Source organism: Montipora foliosa, chromosome 4 (assembly GCF_036669935.1).
Source record: "Montipora foliosa isolate CH-2021 chromosome 4, ASM3666993v2, whole genome shotgun sequence".
In the NCBI taxonomy this organism is placed as follows: Eukaryota; Metazoa; Cnidaria; class Anthozoa; order Scleractinia; family Acroporidae; genus Montipora; species Montipora foliosa.
Window position 1 is genome coordinate 7,760,175 of NC_090872.1, and position 17,856 is coordinate 7,778,030.

Sequence of the window (17,856 nt, forward strand, 5' to 3'; positions counted from 1 at the left end):
ACACAAAGAACCATACAAAAAAAGCAATGGACCATGACGTAAAACTCAATACAGCTGTGTCCTAAAGGGATCAAATGAAATTAGAGGATATAAAGAGCTGCGTCCTGACTAATTTTGTAACCTACACATCTATGCACAACATTCACTGCTATTTTATTACTTCATTTTCATTAATTATGTATTTTACCATTAATTCAAAACTTCCATAATAATTCATAAGCCTAACAGCGTTAAAACTGATAAAACACTCTTCATTAGAATTCTGAGGCCCGGCTTGTTTTTCTTGTATGCAGGGCCCATGATTAGGAGCTTGTTCCTCCTATACTTTTGCACGTATCTTTCTATTTTTAGAACACCACCAGTTCTTCGGCCCCGCATGCACTGTTTAGACAACAACAACAACAACAAATGGTTTATTTGTACCACATGTAAATAAAGATACATGAAATAAGTAATAGACTTAACAAAGCTACAATGCTCCCTAGAAGCTAATCTAGTTAGGAGGCAGAATAAAGAATTATATGTATAAAGGAAAAATTCGATTCAGGGAGGCACAACCTCCATGACGGACTGCGCAGCCAATCAAGGAAATCTGCAAATTGTGTGAATTGATGTAAATTAATGAAAATTGATGTAAATGTGAGTCTCCTACTGAAGTTTTAGTCCAAAAAAATAGAAAGATATGTGTAAAGGTTGACTCAAGGATAACATTAGTGCATAGGGAGTGCTTCTACTCACGGGCTCCTGTTGGATGCTAATATCTTCCCCTTACTTCCGTGGGACATCCTTTTTGTGGAATATTTTTGAAACCCTTCAAAAAATTGCAGCACATAGACCTTATTCATAAATGGCAGTCAATTTATCACTCTTTTATCGAAGTGCAAATTAGCCTACCAAGCCTCGATACCATACAGTGAATTGAAAAGAATTCTTGCTCTAAAATGAGGCTTGGTAGGCTAATTTGCACATGGACAAAAGAATTATAAATGTGACCGCCATTTATGAATAAGGTCTATGTTTTATTGGGTTTAAAAGCACTTTGCTACACCTTGTATTTTTAAATCCAAATAACACTGCTGCTCATTTTTTGAACAGTACTTACCCTTTCACTCTTGTATGGGTCACCGAGACTTACAGATTTTACTCTATCTAATGCCAGACGATTTTACTTGTCAATGGGGAACCTCACAGGAGTGAAAGGGTTAAAGCTTGAAATAAATTACCAACATAATTATCAAAATTAATATTATTATTACATCCCAAGTCATGTGCAGTTGTTAAATAAAAGGTTGAAGGCTCTGTTTGATTCCTTGTTTGAATGGGGTGCATATGCTTGCTCCACCATCATCCATCAATGACTCCAATTCTGAACAGCTGAGAGCTGTGTTATGGGGTCTAGGTGTTCCAGTTGGTGGGTTTGGATTAGGAAAAACGTGACTATGTGACAAGCCAAACATTTCAGCCATCTGTAAGACCATGGAGTACTTTGTCATGGACTCTCTACCACTCCAATGCCATGTGCCAGTCGTGGATTTATCGCCAAGCCGTTTTTCTGCAATAAATCTGCAAACTTTTGCTACGTCATCCACCAGAGTTGGATATCGAATCTGATAATCATCCATTTTGGTGGGTTTATCAGTCTGCTTGAGTGCTTCAAACAGCACTGGAGCAAGAATGAAAAAGAGATTTTATTGCAGACTAATGATTACTAAAGTCAACTACAGTAACTGTTAATACATGAAGCATGTGCAATTGGAGGAAATCTAAACAATTCATTTATGAGCACTGGACCACTGTATGAACTCAAGACTGTCTGCACGCAACAGTGCTGATAAATACTTTACGTCACCATCATCGTTCATCATCATTGTCATTGTTGTTACTGCCGAGCCTGCGGCCTAGTAGAGTTCCTTCATTGCACTGCTTTTGGCATATGCACACTAAGGGGGTCCTTGTGAGAACACAAGGCCACTGTGTTTTTTACATTGTTTTAAATGTTTAGTATTGTTTCAAATTGCTTGTGCTGTAATAACGCTATTGCGAGTTATTCGGAAAACCTCGGGAAATGGCAGTAGTCCTATGGCTTATACGGTCTCACAAAATTTGGGGGGCAAACAAAGTGTATTATGGGGAATTCGAAAATAGAGAATTCATCATTGTCATTGTGGGTTGTCATTATTTCCAAAGCTAACATAAGGCCTAAAAGCAATGTTGGGCTTAAGTTGGTTTTATTTTGGCATCTTTTTCTAAGCAACCACCTACAATCAGTGGCAAAAGTCTTGGGACACTTGCCCTTCAAATTTGGTGTTCTCAGTGAGCTTGAACAATTGCCCACTACCCCCAGAACAATGTTGCCAATAATATTGTGAACAGACATTTCCTTGTCTTTTTCGACATTGATTGGGGGGCAAGGTAGCCTGCGAACACAGACATATTTCCGGCTGTCACTGGTTCGGCGGAACCAGTGACAGCCGGAAATACCTCTGTGTTCGCAGGATAGGGGCAAGGGGGACGTCTCTTTTGAAGGTTTTGGAATTTTGTCAGTTATGCTTAGTTTCTGACATCTGAGAGGTTTTCAGGGCCATCCTGGCATTACTTATTATGGACATTAAAATATTTTCTTTTGGTTGATCAAATTTGCCTTTTCTGGAGCCAAAATGCCTTTAAGAAGTTCCGTTTGAGGTGATAAACTCTTTCACTGCTGTTGTCGAGTATATTTGACACAGGATCACGTGACTCCCACTGCAGATGTCAAGAATACTCGACATGAGAAGTGTCCCAAAGTGCTGTCCGAAATTTGTTCCTATAGGGGCATGCATGCAATGGGATTGTTTCGTATACCCTAAAGGACAACTAGCATGACAAGTTCTGCCATTTTTGGATGATAGAAAGGTTAATCTCACTTGAAAAGGAAGGTGAAACACGACCTGACGCCATGAATGTATTTCACTTCACAAAGGCAAAATTCAAAAGTCTAGCAAGCAAGTAAAAACATAAGGTATGAGAAAATTATAGGTGAAATCAAGTGATTCAAGACATTATTATGCATGTTTCCTTCCTTGAAAAGGTCCTTTTGTCTAAAAGAATTGCGTGTCATTGGCACACATGAACTTGTGTAATGCGTGTTTACTGTATTTTTTTATTTAGATAAATCATATCGTATTTAGGTCCTGCTTTCACCTCAATAAAGATAGCTCAAATGATGGCAAATTTTTTATTGTATATGTCCTGAAAATATTATCGTAATAGCGTCAATAGAACGAAATATATAGTTCATTCTTTGAGAGTGGTTTCTGTGGTGTCTTATGTTGCGAAAAAATGCAGCAGTTAAGGGGTATACTGACGGTAGAAAAGTCAGCAGTGAAAGCGTTAAATGCACCTCCTCTAGAAAATATTCTCCAGAGACCATATGACTCTTTAACTGTTGTAGCTTTCTGATGCTCTCGAACTCGAGTCAGAAGACAGACTCTTAGAGCTTTTGCAGGCTCCCTCAGCAATAATTATGTTATTAGTGCCCTTTAAATCCTATAACTTGACAATGTCCTCCAATTCTGCCAAAGGCATGCCCTGAGGAATGTAATAGGGAAGGGGGTAGAGATGCCCAAGGGGGGAGATGAAAAAAGTTACTCACAAACCACTTCACACTTTGAACTGACAGACAATGAAGCCTAACCCCTTAACCCTAACCCTAACCCACCACCTTTTCAGCACACATACTCATGCCCAGCCAAAAATAAGCTACAAATCAAGTTAGATGACATCCCTACATCTGATTTACCTTGGGGAGGTGGGTAAGTAATACACAAGGACCTGTAACTACGATTTTGTGCTTGCCCCTATCCCACCTACGAATAGGTGCATGACTATTTTCAAGAACTACAAACCTGTGACGGCACTTTCCTTCAGGTACTCCACAGCCCCATACAAAATCGGAACCCTCAAGATCCCTCCATTTGGGTGGCACATCTCCATAACTTGCTCTCCAGCCAACTTACTTTTGCCGTACTTATTCAAAGGATTGGGCTCGTCCGAGGGCTGGTACGGAGGACTTTTGCCATCGAACACATAATCGGTGCTGAGGTAAAGCATGAAATGTTCTGGATCACCTAAGTCACTGTTGAGCTCACTTATGATCGATGCTAACGTCTCTGTTACACCTACATTCATTTTTAAGGAGGTTTCCTCGTCATTTTCTACGACGTCTGGACGCCTTTCTGCGGCAGCGTGGATTAAAATATGAGGTTTGAACTCTTTGACAAACCGTTTAGTTTCGTCAAAATCAAGCAGATTCAATTTCTTTAGACCCCCTGTGGCCCTAGAATGAGCCAGGCCAAGCACGTCCCATTTATCCGAGTTGGAAAATTCCTTGAAAATGGCGCGTCCAAGGAGACCAGAAGCTCCAGTAATCAAAACCCGATGTTGGGCAGCCATTTCAGTGTCACGGGTGTTCACCACAGGCAACCCATGACAGTAGAATGTTCGTGACAAACGCAAATGAAACCCAGGAAAAGGTTTAAAAGTTGCCCCTGACTCTTAACGATAAAATCGTTGCCTGGGCAAAATTACAAGCGATTTGTGCATTAAAAAAAACCCTTGATCTGAACGCCTTTGACGGTCTAATCCACCGCGAGCATTATTCCTCCTTAAAAGCCGACTGGTTGCTTCATTTGTTTGAGCATTGGGCCATTGTGTGGGAATCTCTGCCGCTTGGGGTCTTGAAATCACCGAGGAGAAAGTGGTGCCTTTGTATACCTGCCAATTTTTTCTGAGATATAGGCATGAGATTTTTATCCTGGGAGCGCTGGGAATTTTGAAGACGGCACGATCATTTCCGAAGATTTCCGAAGAAGTCCGAAGTCTTCCGAAGTCTGTCGAAGACGTACAAACGCGTATAAACGCGAGCTCGCTCCCATTGCTTTTCACTTCAAAAATCAGAGATCGCGAGGAAGGTATTGTGATTTATTTATTTTTCACCTGGTTTTCGTTCCTTAGATGGGTCTGAGTTAACATATTTTTGGAAATTGTGTCAAGCAAGACGGCAACAACTCACATTTTCCAATCAGGCGTGAGAAATTGGCTCGCAAGCGTGAGCCGGCGTGAGATCGAAGTTTTCAACAGGGCAGGCATGAGACTCACGCCTAAGGCGTGAGAGTTGGCAGGTATACCTTTGTAATTACATCCGCATATATCTACAGAATCTATGAAACCTAGGTCTTGTCTCTCTTTCGCAGCCGTTATTGAGGCGTCACGCAACTCTGAACTAAAAAACGGCTGCGAAAGAGACTACTCCTCACCGGCACAGCCATTGTTCATAGACTGTGGAACGTTAAATAACCCATATGCAAAATGATGGTTTGACTCTGACTAGTACTTAATTCAAATTCACCAAATAATCTACCCTATGCCTCATGAAGAATAAGTTATGGGCGTAAGAATTTTGCATTTGGCGTAGGGTGAGCTGAAAGAGGAAATGACCAGCGCCGCTGAGGAGGGGGGGAATTTGCAGACACTGTTGAGTCAGTAGACTTGCGAGAAGAGAGAGATTTGCATGCAACAGGGTTTAAAATGTCTTGAGAATTTTCCTGGGGATTTCTACGGCCAATAGAATAGCTGCCACGGGAGCGATTACCTAATTCGGCGTGCGAAGGTTTTTACGCGAATGAGAATAGCTTTGATGTTTCGTTCAAGACACTGATTCGGCTGGTGCTTGAGCCTCAAAACTAGTCAGTGTCAAACCATTATTTTACAATGCTAGCTCCTAACTACCACTACCCTGTATTTTAAAAGAACCCATACATTGTTCGCAAAATAGTACGGGACGGGTTTCCCTGAACTGTGGACTGGTCTTTGCGTAGCCAGCTAGCAGGTTCAGACGCCATATTGAAAGAGCTTGGGATGGATCTGGGCCCGGTGACAAAACGACGCTTCCAATCCCCACCCTGTCGTTTTGTCACCCGGCCCAGACCTATTTCACGCTCTTGGCGTCTGTGGGGTCTGATACGTGTTTCGTGGCGACAACAACAACATCTACCACCTGCTTTGTAGGGAAGACTAATTGGAGATTCGCTCTACCGAGTGAACCACTCCTCCCCCTCCCTCACCCACCATTGGGAAACCATAGAGAAAGAGGCTGTAAAACTAAAACTTCAAGGAAATATGCTAATCGCCCCAGACACTGATACAACGGGACCAACTTGCATTTTTTAATTTTCTTTCATGTTTATTGCGCGTGTTAAACGAGCAGAGATTGTAAGAGTTCACCGTTTCATATGCTAGGCAATATTCCTTTTCAGAAGGAAGGTTTTTACGCGAAACCTACTTTTACCTACTACTTATTTTAAAACCTACTTTTATTATATGGGCAAACTGGTCCGGGATGAAAAGGAGAATTCTGATTGGTTCTCTGAGCGGTCCGAATTTTGCAACAGAGTGTTTTCACTCACGTGATCAGTAACCTTGTTTTCCTCGGAAACAAAAGAAAACCTTTCCGTGAAAACACAGACCTTAATTCCCGGTGGATTAGTTGGGGACACCAACATGGCTGCCGTGACGTCACGTGAAAACACTATGTGGAGCGTATGTTGGTTGCCAAGCTTTATATAAAAAAGCACATTGAACTGGCTTGTTCGGTGCGTACTGGGAAAATATTGCTCTCGTTCCTTTTGACCAATATTTTCCTAGTACGGACCTCACTCCAGTTCAAATAACATCTATATATTTTATTGTACGGGGTCTGGGATCGAGTAAAGTTTCTTTAAAAAGAGGAATTAGAGCGATTTTCAATAGAGTGTCGTAAAACCAAAACCAAAGTAATTACTTCGGCCAATCAAAAAGCAGGGAGACAATCCAGTAAACCAATCAAAACTCGAAGTAATTATATGTAGCCGCCACAAAGCGCGGAAAAATGTGCACGCGCGAGCCACGATTGGTTTCGGTTTCACTTCTGATTGATTGAAAAAATGTCGCGAAAACTTTGAACCCATCACTGAGTGAAGTAATGCCAAACCAAAGCAATTAGCTAATTACTTTCGACACTCAATTGAAAACCGCTCTAATGAAGTAACAGCTTATTACTGCTGACCTTGAGATTAAAAGGAGGCTTAACTTCCTGGATAGGCCTAGCTTGTATGGCGCGTTTTTAGTGTCAAAATTCAAACCGTGTATTTGGCAATTCAATCATACAATTTAGCTATTCAAACCTTCAGTTTGGAAATTCAACGATCGGTAATTCAATTGAATATTTAAATTGTTGAATTGAAAGTTTGAATGGCATGTCACGGTTTGAATTTCGAACGTTTAAGTGAAGAACTGAAGGTTGACCAAGGTTGGATTTGCCGAACTGAATGTTTGAATTGCCGAACTGAGGATTTGAATTGCCGAATTGAACGTTTGAATTGCATGTTTGAATTTTGACACTAAGAACGCGCCATAAGCTGCAACGAGTCTTTTGCTCCGTGGTAGAGAACGGAAGGTTCTAGACTGTCTTTACGTGACGTCACGGCGGCCATGTTGGCCATGTCCTAAACAATAAAAGGGGGCCAGGCCATGTTGGTTTACACAACTAATCCTCCGGGGATTGGTGGAAAAACAAGGTTACTGATTACGTGAATGAAAACACTATAGGTTCGACTTTTTTTTTTAGAATATCATCACCAAGAAATACACCTCATTAATTAAAATCTACTTGAAATTTCGATTATCAAAAATTTCGATTCCAAAAGATTATCTCTCTTGCGTCATATTAAGGGCTGAAAAGTCTAGACAATAACGCTTCAACATCACGAAAGACGACATTGGCGTAATGCACTGGGTCCGACGCTGAAGCTGTTCCCAAGGGATAAGACTCGCTGATTGGATGAACATCTATGACGTCAATGCCAGCACGGCACATAGCTGAAGTAGCGTAAGCATTGTATAATTTAACTCGGGAAAAAGTTAAAAATCGGCGGACATCTTTATGTGGGTTTGGAAATCGCTCCCTGTGTATAGCGGACGTAGATTTCCATATAAATCGTCCCTTGAAAGTACCGTCCGCGTTAGGATGGTTTGTTTTGCCAATTACTAGGTTTATTAATTGATCGATGACTCGTTTGTAATCAGTAAAGTTCACCGCTGCGGCAAAGTGGATTCCTATGTTCAGTAGAAGAACACTCTTTTCAGTCATATCAGGATTAAACAGAGTCTGAAAAACGAAAGCGTCTGGTGTCAGTGAATTCGTATTGGTAATCGTTTGAAGCCGAGTAAAATGAAAGATTAATTTAGATTCACGAGTGTTTTCAAAGCTTTGATGAAATTGCACGAGACGCGTAGCAACGACGGCAATAGACCATTTTACAGTTGTGGCTAAGTTACCAGGCCTAACAATGGAAGCGAGGCTGCCGGTGACCCTGTTTTGATACAAACCTTCATGCTTTTGTAATGTTAATATGGACTAATTAGCGTTACAACAACACAATTTACATGATAAAAGCAGTGAGGTCTGTATCAATGCAAGGTCACCGGCAGCCTCGCAGCCATTCATAGGCTTGGTCGCTGAGCAAACAACTGTAAAATGGCCTATTTCAAAACTTTGAGAACACTGGTGAAATAAATCCTTAATTAAAGAGGCTTTGTCACGTTATATTAGGGTGTTTAGGGGAAATCTTTAGTTAATCACGAATTTAAAACTCGAAGATGGTTATGTAGAATTCCTTTTCTGATAAAATTATCGTTACATCACAAACAAGATGATTCTGAGCAAAAACGATCTTTGTCCAGGCGATTTGCCATAAACTTGAAAAACGTCGGGCCGACTTTTTTCAAGATTATACAAATGCAATCCGTTTCAATGTCCAATTTTTTTTTGTCCATACATGCTTCTGTTTCCTTTTGCCGTATTTCTTTCATGTTGTTCAACAGATTTAAGTGGTTACTGCAATGTTTCATTCTACTTTTTGGGCATTTTGAGTGTCATGAAATTACATCATTTTGCGTGACACAGCCCCTTTAGTTTTACGAGGAACCCATACAATTACTTGTTTATAATTTATAGGGCAAAATGATTTGAAACTTCGCAAGCCATTCAAGAGCAGTTGTGCAGTTTTGTTGATCAACAAGCGTTGAACCATGTATCATCAGCTTATTGAAAAGGAAAAACAACCGTTGAATTCTATACAGTAAGTTGTTGAATGGAGCAGATCTCGTCGCATTCATTTAAATGGCCTGTTTCCGCATTCAACTCGACATGATACACAGTTCAACATATGAAACAAGAGCTGCAGCATTTGCTGATCAAGTAGAGTAACGCCAAAGTGCGTCTCACACTTTCAGAAAGAGAGGTTTCCATTGGTTGGGTTCTCTGTGAGGATGGCGTTGATTTGTGAGAGAAAGGGTTGCATGCCGAGGCATTAAGAGGAAAAACCGTGAATAGCAATGACCACAACCAGGTTTTCTGAGCCCGCGAGACTGAGCACCCCCAGCAAACCATTGTTTTAACGAAAACCGCTGGTCAGCAACCTGGTTCTGGTCATTGCTGTCTAAGGTCTTTCCATTAAGAGTGGCATCATCCGCACGAGGCAGTGTGTAGTGCAACTGCAAAGTCATGGGTTCGAGTTCCATTCAACCTGGATTTGTTTCAGGCTTCCTCGCATTTCTGTAAGTTGCCCTCTTAACTGCAATAACGTTTCGCTTAGGAGTATTCAGAGGTCCTATATATGCGCTTTTATAATCTCCACCATACTCTCACTTAAAATGGATACTTTGTGATTTGCTTCAAAAGTTTAAGTGCTACTATGATCAAATTCAGATTCAGATTTTGAAAGCGTGTTCGCTTAACACCCGACTGGCAAAAATTTGAGCTTCGATTTTTATCCAAAGGCTATTTATTTTGAGTGTAAGCTTCGGATTTCGCGGTACGCCATTACTCACGTTCAAAACTGACCGATTGGACCTCAGAGGGTTGGATCTAGGGCAAAGTGACGTCATTTACTCACTTATTGTATGTAAACACGAGTTTAAAAATCTGAAAGCCCGAAACTCCAGTGCTGCATATTAATTCAGCTGCGTACATACGCATTGCATTCTTAAACCAGTGAGTCTTTGACGTCATTTTCTCCTCGACCCGACTGCAATTTGAAGCTAGTGAGCAAATGACGTCACTTTCCCTAGATCCAAGCCTCTGGAGGTTTTCTGCCTCTAAAACCCGCAATATCTTCCACCAAATATGGGCCTCAGTCATTCAGTGTATTTACATTTGAACCGACTTAACTGAATAGAGTGTAATGTGAAGTACTAGTTTTTCTACCCCATATGAACCAGCTCCCGTCTGACCTTGTAGCCGCTCGGCAGAGCAGCGGTGATCTAAAGCGAAGGTCGTGGGTTCAATTCCCACCCTGGTCATAGTTTTTCTCTGTCGTTTTGTGGGCCCATTTCCATTAGTTGGGCTAACGCTCACATGGTTCATATGGGGTAGAAAAACTAGCACTTTACATTACACTTTATTCAGTTAAGTCCATTCAGTGTACTAAGTTTGTTGAATACTCTCTGTGTTTAAGGAACACCATCTGGTTCAGTAAGAAACCGTAAAATTTACAACTGCTAGCACCAAAGCTTGGACATACGCAAAACCGTGAAACTGTCCCTTTAAACTCTGGGAGACACTATTGTCCGGCATTTGGAAAGTTCACTTCCGGTTACTGTCCTTGGCAAAAAAGCTCCCTAATGAAAATAGTCGCGGTCCTGCGCTAAATTCACAAGTCTTACCTTTTTCAAGTCCCTCATGACTAGCTCGTGGTCATAATCCATTTCATCGGGGAGTGGTTCCCTGGGTGACGTAACACCATCACCCCAGTATCCCTTCATGTCGTATACCCAGTGATAGACAGCCCGGCAGGCAATAAATGCCGTATTGCATAGTTCCTTGTACGGACCCGCAACCAATGAGCCGTAAAACGCATTGGAAATAGAATCTCCAAAGGTGAAGAACACTCCTTCTTTGTTTCTTGTATCCTTTTGCGTTCTGTCTGTGACAACAAGAAAACGGCATCAAACTTAAAAGGGGCTATGTCATAGTTTTGGTGGTGTCATTGCAGTATAATAGAAAAACTCTGAACTGATAAGACTTAACAACAATGGATTTTGCTACATGAAACTATTTTATGCTTTAAGACTAGATTTGACCAAAGTCGACGCAAAAGTAAAGTAAAGAAAAGTCTCTGCTTACGAGCCAGAAGGCCCATCAGGCCGGCACTTATCTCCGGTTTCATTAGCATGAAGCGACTAGGAGTATTTCTACTCCCCCTGGATGGGATGCTGGTCCATCGCATGGTCACCCCCAGCATTTCGCCGGTACCCATTTATACACCTGGGTGGAGAGTGGCACCGTGAGAGTAAAGTGTCTTGCCCAAGAACACATCACAATGTCCCCAGCCAGGACCCGAACCCGGACCACTCGATCCGGAGTCGAGCATTCTAATCATGAGGCCACCGGTCGACGCAAACCGCACCTCAAAATATATTTCACGGTTTTTCATTCACATTGTATGAACACTCGCAACTCAAAAGCTCCAAGACGAGTTGATGGCTTAGATAACTGAACAGTGCAGGGCAGCGCAGATTCTATTGTCATGGGTTAGAATCCAGCTGCAAGCCATGAATTTTAAATTTTAGGCTTTTTCACAACTGTTCTATTTGCTCTCTCAACTGCAGCAATGATCATTCCAAAATCCGCAGTTCAAAAGATACGACTTCTGTTTTTGCTTTCATATCAAAACTTACATCATGTGAAAGCTTTTATCGTCAAGTTTGATATGACTCTTGGGTTCAAACCACTTTGTATTTGTTTTTTCACATACAATGCAGCATATATCATCAAAATTAAGTAAAGTACTATCGTCCGGGTGCGTGTAGTCCTGAGAAGGACTCTTTGAGATGATATTGACTGACGATTCGACAACCTGAGCGGTCATCTTCAGAGTCAAGTGATTGGTGTAACGTCATTAGATACTATAAAAACTCCGGTCGTAGATGTCATTGGTCAGCTTATTGGCGATTTTATTGGTCGACTGTCATTTAGGCCCAGACGTAATTGGCCGAGAAGACTAAACAGTGATTGGTGCATTTCGACCCGTCTATGGGACGTCCAAGGTCTGACTTGTACGTGTATCGTAGAATACCGATGCCCACAACTTCCCACACCCTACAAAAGACTTATCAACGACATCAACAACAGACAAACTACACTCTATCACAGTACTGCCCAACATTATCATCAATTTTTAATTCCTTTCCTGACCATACCAGTCGTACTAGGAGTGAATTAGCTAAGAGTGTTCCTATGGCCTGGGTGAGCTTCCCAGCACAGTCAAAAATCAGTCTATTTTTAGAATACACTTTCCCGCGAAAATTAGTTGTCATGGCTCTGAGAAAGCACGGCAAAAGCAGTCACGCGTGACATGGCTTCTCCTGATTGCTTTAAGTGGCGGCCCTTTGCTTGTTTTCGCGCGCAAAGTGTATCTGAAAAGACAAGACCGCAAATTGACAGAGAAACACTGTTATCAAATGCACTCTTGGTCGTACCCTTTATGTAAGGCTTCCATTGGCCATTCACCCATCGACCTAATCCATCCCAGAGCAGAGTTCCACATGAGGCATCGCAGGTGTATTGCTGTAGTCGCGTTGACTTTGAGGAAACCTCTTTCGTCAATGCATCAACTGCGTTCGAAAGGATAAAAGAAAAGTTAGTCCATCCGGAATTTCCGTAAACGTGAAAGGAACTTCAGCTCCCAACAAAGATCTACATACTTGGTTTAATCAACCAATCATTCGGTCAGTCAGTAGAATCCTTGTCACTTATAATGTTTAACAATTCATGTCAACGGTACATCAAGGTCTAAATATCAAAGATATATATATTGTTAAATTTTTGTCCGGCTTACAAATCTCTGATTTTTTAGCTTTTTTTATCAATTTTGGCGTTTTGGCTTTTTTCAAGGGCAAAACTCAAACCTTGGTTGATATTTATAGCGGATGAGTGTTGATTGAACAGGGCCCAGGAGTTAAACTCAAGTTTTTGGCAAATAAATTCATTTCTTTTCGGTTAAAAATTTGAGGCTTTTGGGAAAAAATACATAGTTTATATCTTTGCTATGCTTTTCTTACTTCCTTTTGAACGAAAATCTTCTGGTAGTATAAACCTGGACCCTCCAGTCCTTGGCAAAATGAGTCCGATGCTATCATTGTTCAAAGTATCAGACTTGATATCATTCGACTTACTGTTTCGCATATTATTTTCTGATGATGGAACGTTAAAAGTGATCTTCTCCCCATTTCTGAACGGAGCAATCAAATATGGCCGATCACCCTTCAGTACCCCGTCCGGTTGATTTTTGCCTTGGGAGTTACCTATGGAGACAGTAGAGTGTTATAAAACGACAGAACACACTCAAATCATCTGGTGTAAAGTTTATGACTTGAATAGAACTGGTTATCAACGCTTTCGTTAAAACAACTTTACAAAAGGATTTGTTAGTACAAGTCCTACCCTAAAATAGTTGTTTTAGTATATACTAAGACAGTGAGATAATATACAGCACAAGAAATTAATTTGGATGTTTTCTTCACTTGTCACGGATGCAAATCGGGACACCATTTTTTCCCGAGTTGCTCGGAGGTAAATAGCACAGGATATTCGGAGTTTGACGAGCTAATCAGCGCCTGCGTTCAATCCACTGTTTTAGTATATACTAACATAGCTTATCAATCAGTGACACGGGCCCATTATTAGGAGCGAACCACTCCCATACTAAGCCTATGTCACGGCATTTTTACAGACCGATCTACTTTTTGAGTACCTTTTCCGCAAAAAAAACAAAAAAAACAAAGGCAGTTTCGGTTCGGAGGCGCTATGACATCAAGTTAGTTATTTGTCATCGGGATCTCCTCAGGGAGTTTCATTCGCGGGAAATTGAAAGTAAGAATAAATCGGTCTGTGAAAACGCTGTGACAAAAATATATGGCTGTTTTTCGCTCCTAGTCATGGGTTTCTGTCAGTGATTAATAGGGACTTTAATATCTATGACGCAGTCGTCAACGAGAACGCCACAAAACAACAATATCATTGGTTAAAAGAGGAACAATTATCGTGCTGCACGTGCGAAACGAATTCTATAGCTTGCACATATTTTTGCGGTACTCTTCACAAAAACGACGTGAAATCACCTAATTAGAGGTTTTGACAACAATGCCGGCGTGCAAATGTAAATCTTTCATTCTATATTTTTCCTCTGAAACCGTTCGTACCAGTTTATGTTTAGGATACTCTGCCCACATTGTACGACATCGACTTACGGCTAAAAACCTACTATAGTGCGAAGTAGTTTGAAGTGACGTTTTCGTCGACGTCTCAGAAAAGTCCCTAATAACAACTTTTTCGTCTGCCGAAAACGTTCTGTGGAAAAATTATGCTTCATTCTGTCCTTCTTTACAAAGTTCTGTCCTTCTTTGCAAAGGTTAAAATGACTTTCCTTTCTTGCGAGAAGAAAAGGACACCTCTGCATGGATCTCCTCTATGTCTCTAATTTATGTTAGAGCGAGTTTCAATCGAGTGTCTTGAAACCAAAACCAAAGTAATCACTTTGGCCAATCAAAAAGGACGGAGACAATCCAGTAGACCAATCAAAACTCAAAGTAATTACACGTAGCCGACACAAAGCGCGGGAAAATGTGCACGCGCGAGCCACGATTGGTTTTCGTTTCACTTTTGATTGGTTGAAAAAGTGGGGCAAGAACTTTGAACCAATCACTGAGTGAAGGAATCATAAACCAAAGCAATTCGCTCCAACTCTTTCACGGTGGTAATTCGACCTTTATCAACTCGTTTGATAAAACCTAATTTTAACCTCCCACCGACGCAGCACCAGAGTTTCTTCAGAAACTAGAAATTTGTTATGTTTAACTGCACACACATGATATTTCAATCCTTGAAATAAGTCCAAGAAGTAAAGAAATTTTATTGCTCTTGGCAGCCATCTTGAGAATTGATTTCACGGTAAGGAACTGGGCTCGATCTTGTTACGTCATCCGGATACAAATTCCCGGATTTAGCGTCCACACGGTTCTGGATTTATAGCGGATTCCAAAATATCGACTCTGGGGAGCGAATTTAAAAAGTTCCGGATGCGCCAGCGAATTCGCCGGATACGTGTGGACGGAAAGGCGTACCCGGAAAGAAAAAGTTGCGGATTCAAAATTATTACATACACACCCGGAAACTTGTGGACGGGGCCTCCAGACAAAATTCCCCCCCACCTCCCCCAAAACTCGAGAGGTTAATTTTCCGCCAATCAGTCGAGTCGAATCACATTTTGTATCATAAATAATTTAAACTACCCTTTTTCGTGTTCTGTCTATTGTCAATTAGCTCGAGTTACAATGTTTTCGGACCATTAATTTTTCGCTGTAAATATTGTATGGTTGTTTAAACATACCAAGTGGGCGTCACTGAAGAAATATCCTGTTCATTTCTAACCAATGAAAACGACTGTTAAAACTTGTCACGAAGAGAGACAAAAGACCCACGAACAAATTAATTCCCTACCTTTTTTGAACCAATAGAATGGTGGGTCTTTGAAGCCGTTGCAAAGAGTATAATCCAGGAATATTTTAGCTTCGTAATCTCCATGTTCCATGATAAGGAATAAAACTTCATACGAGCCATTCCCATGATCAAGAACAGATGGTGCTAAAGAAGAAGGTCCACTGATGTGAATCCGCCACGAGTCTCCACCAATGTTTTTCTCAGTGTTACTCGTCGAGACTGTCTGAATGAGAAAGCGGCTAAATTCGCCTGCGTTTCCTATATCCCAATGTGAAATAAAGCTTTTGCTGGGATCACTGAATTGATTGATTCCTAAGCGAACATCCTTTGGCTCTTCCCATTTCGTGGACGTCAAACACGCACCGAGAAGGCTCTCCCATTCCAAACGCGCTCTTTGCATTCGACACCAATGGTGTTTAAAAACATTGAAGCCTTGTTGAACACTGGCCTTGGCCAAAGAATCAGCCCTTGGGTTTGAATTAAACGAGGTCTTAAGTTCCTCTTGCTCTGGTGTATCCGAATACCGGTATGTCGAAGATATTTCCGACCTTATGCGACTCGAGAGGTTAAATCCACGAGCTGATAATTCACGGTTTGCCAAACGCAACTTTTTGTCCACTACTTTGGCGTTATTTGATTTACCGACTTCAATGATGTTTGGGTTACTCCTCCTATCAATGAAACGATCAAGTAAAGACTTGAAACAAACAATGGACAGGAAAACACATGTCGTGAGGAGCACCCTCGAGGCCTTTCGAGGCATGATATGGTCTCGATAAATGATTCCAAGCCAACCGAGACGCTTAGAAACTTCTCTATACAAGAAATATAAGCTGATTTCAAGCAAGGAGATGACTCAAAAAAAAAAAAAAAATTAAGAGAAGTACAGCGACAGGTAACACTTGATAAAAACAGGTTGTTTTGTCGTTCTCTGGGAGGTTCCCAACAGTGAATTGCAGAGATCACGGGTGCGGAACGAGTGAATTGTCCCATTTTTATGGTATTTTCGTGGCTTCCGTGGGCGTATCGTGAGTAGAATGCCCGTGCACAACCTGCACGTGCAAGGAAAAAATCCCTTCTGCCCGCAAACAAAAACATCGTCCACACGTATCCGGATATTTTCGACAACGGAGATTTTTCCCCTCCGTTTTTGCCTCACGTCGACATGAATACGGCGTTTTCGGTCACCGAAAACGAAACTGTTGGCTAGATTGCAGAATACCCGGCCCACCAAATGTCCTACTTAAAAAAGCTGCCACCGCGGTCCCGCAGTCGTGTTTAATAATGCTGCTTGTCCGCAATGGCATGGGACAGAAAATGATATTCATATAAACAACTCTGTTCCTAAACCGGACATTCTACAATCGCTCGACTTCTTAAATTTCATTTTGTTGTTCCGTTAACTACACTTTTCACGAGATTGTGTGAAGAAGAAAGGATTCGTTTACTCATTATGCCTAAGCGCTCGTTTCAGTTATTAGGTCTAAGCACTCTCCTAAAATTTTAGCTTTCATTTTGCGGTTCGGTTAACTACACTTTTCAAGAAAACACTCCTTTACTGATTAAGCTAAGCGCTCGCTTCAGTGATTAGGCCTAAGCATTCTCGTAAAATTTAGCTTTAATTTTGCGGTTCAGTTAACTACACTTTTCATGAGATCGTGTGAAGAAGAAAGCACTCGTTTACTGATTAAGCCTAAGCGCTCGCTTCAGTGATTAGGCCTAAGCATTCTCGTAAAATTTAGCTTTAATTTTGCGGTTCAGTTAACTACACTTTTCATGAGATTGTGTGAAGAAGAAAGCACTCGTTTACTGATTAAGCCTAAGCGCCCGTTTCAGTGATTAGGCCTAAGCACTCTCGCCAAATTTTAGCTTTCACGTTGCGGTTTGGTTAATTACACTTTTCATGAGATCGTATGAAGAAGAAAGCACTCGTTTACTGAAAAATTAAGCTTAAGCGCTCGCTTCAGTGATTAGGCCTAAGCATTCTCGTAAAATTTTAGCTTTCATTTTGCGGTTTAGTTAACTACACCTTTCATGAGATCGTGTGAAGAAGAAAGCACTCGTTTACTGATTAAGCTTAAGTGCTCGCTTCAGTGGTTAGGCCTAAGCATTCTCGTAAAATGTTAGCTTTCATTTTGCGGTGGCAGTGCGTTTTACTGGTTGCCCTTTAACAGTTTTCATTCATCGACTTAACCTCGTCCCAGGGTCTCTCTTCTTCCCTTTCAAAGAAGGAAAGAAGAGAGGTTGTCATCGACTACGGGACTGCGGACCGCGGTGGCAGT

The 17,856-nt window shown here is 41.3% G+C and overlaps 2 protein-coding genes across 2 annotated transcripts; both read right to left on the reverse strand.

Annotated features, from left to right (window-relative positions):
* Positions 1-397: 397 nt before the first annotated feature.
* Positions 398-4,456, reverse strand: LOC137998909 (methionine adenosyltransferase 2 subunit beta-like). Its single transcript, XM_068844746.1, has 2 exons — positions 3,885-4,456; positions 398-1,663 (listed from the first exon to the last, which is right to left on the reverse strand). The coding sequence occupies exons 1-2, from the start codon at positions 4,429-4,431 to the stop codon at positions 1,278-1,280; spliced, it is 933 nt and encodes a 310-aa protein (XP_068700847.1). The 5' UTR covers positions 4,432-4,456; the 3' UTR covers positions 398-1,277.
* A 3,103-nt stretch (positions 4,457-7,559) lies between these two features.
* Positions 7,560-16,471, reverse strand: LOC137998911 (uncharacterized). Its single transcript, XM_068844747.1, has 5 exons — positions 15,575-16,471; positions 13,252-13,380; positions 12,556-12,690; positions 10,741-11,000; positions 7,560-8,182 (listed from the first exon to the last, which is right to left on the reverse strand). The coding sequence occupies exons 1-5, from the start codon at positions 16,335-16,337 to the stop codon at positions 7,742-7,744; spliced, it is 1,728 nt and encodes a 575-aa protein (XP_068700848.1). The 5' UTR covers positions 16,338-16,471; the 3' UTR covers positions 7,560-7,741.
* Positions 16,472-17,856: the final 1,385 nt, after the last annotated feature.

What these genes read in the sequence shown, in the direction of transcription:
- LOC137998909 (XM_068844746.1), bottom strand. Translation starts at nt 4,431, where the DNA reads ATGGCTGCCCAACATCGGGTTTTGATTACTGGAGCTTCTGGTCTCCTT. An exon ending in GAAGGAAAGTGCCGTCACAG is followed by an intron (nt 1,664 to 3,884) that starts GTTTGTAGTTCT and finishes TTCTTGCTCCAG; the next exon opens with TGCTGTTTGAAGCACTCAAG.
- LOC137998911 (XM_068844747.1), bottom strand. Translation starts at nt 16,337, where the DNA reads ATGCCTCGAAAGGCCTCGAGGGTGCTCCTCACGACATGTGTTTTCCTG. An exon ending in AGAAAATAATATGCGAAACA is followed by an intron (nt 12,691 to 13,251) that starts GTAAGTCGAATG and finishes TTTCGAACGCAG; the next exon opens with TTGATGCATTGACGAAAGAG. An exon ending in ATGGAAGCCTTACATAAAGG is followed by an intron (nt 11,001 to 12,555) that starts GTACGACCAAGA and finishes TTGTTGTCACAG; the next exon opens with ACAGAACGCAAAAGGATACA.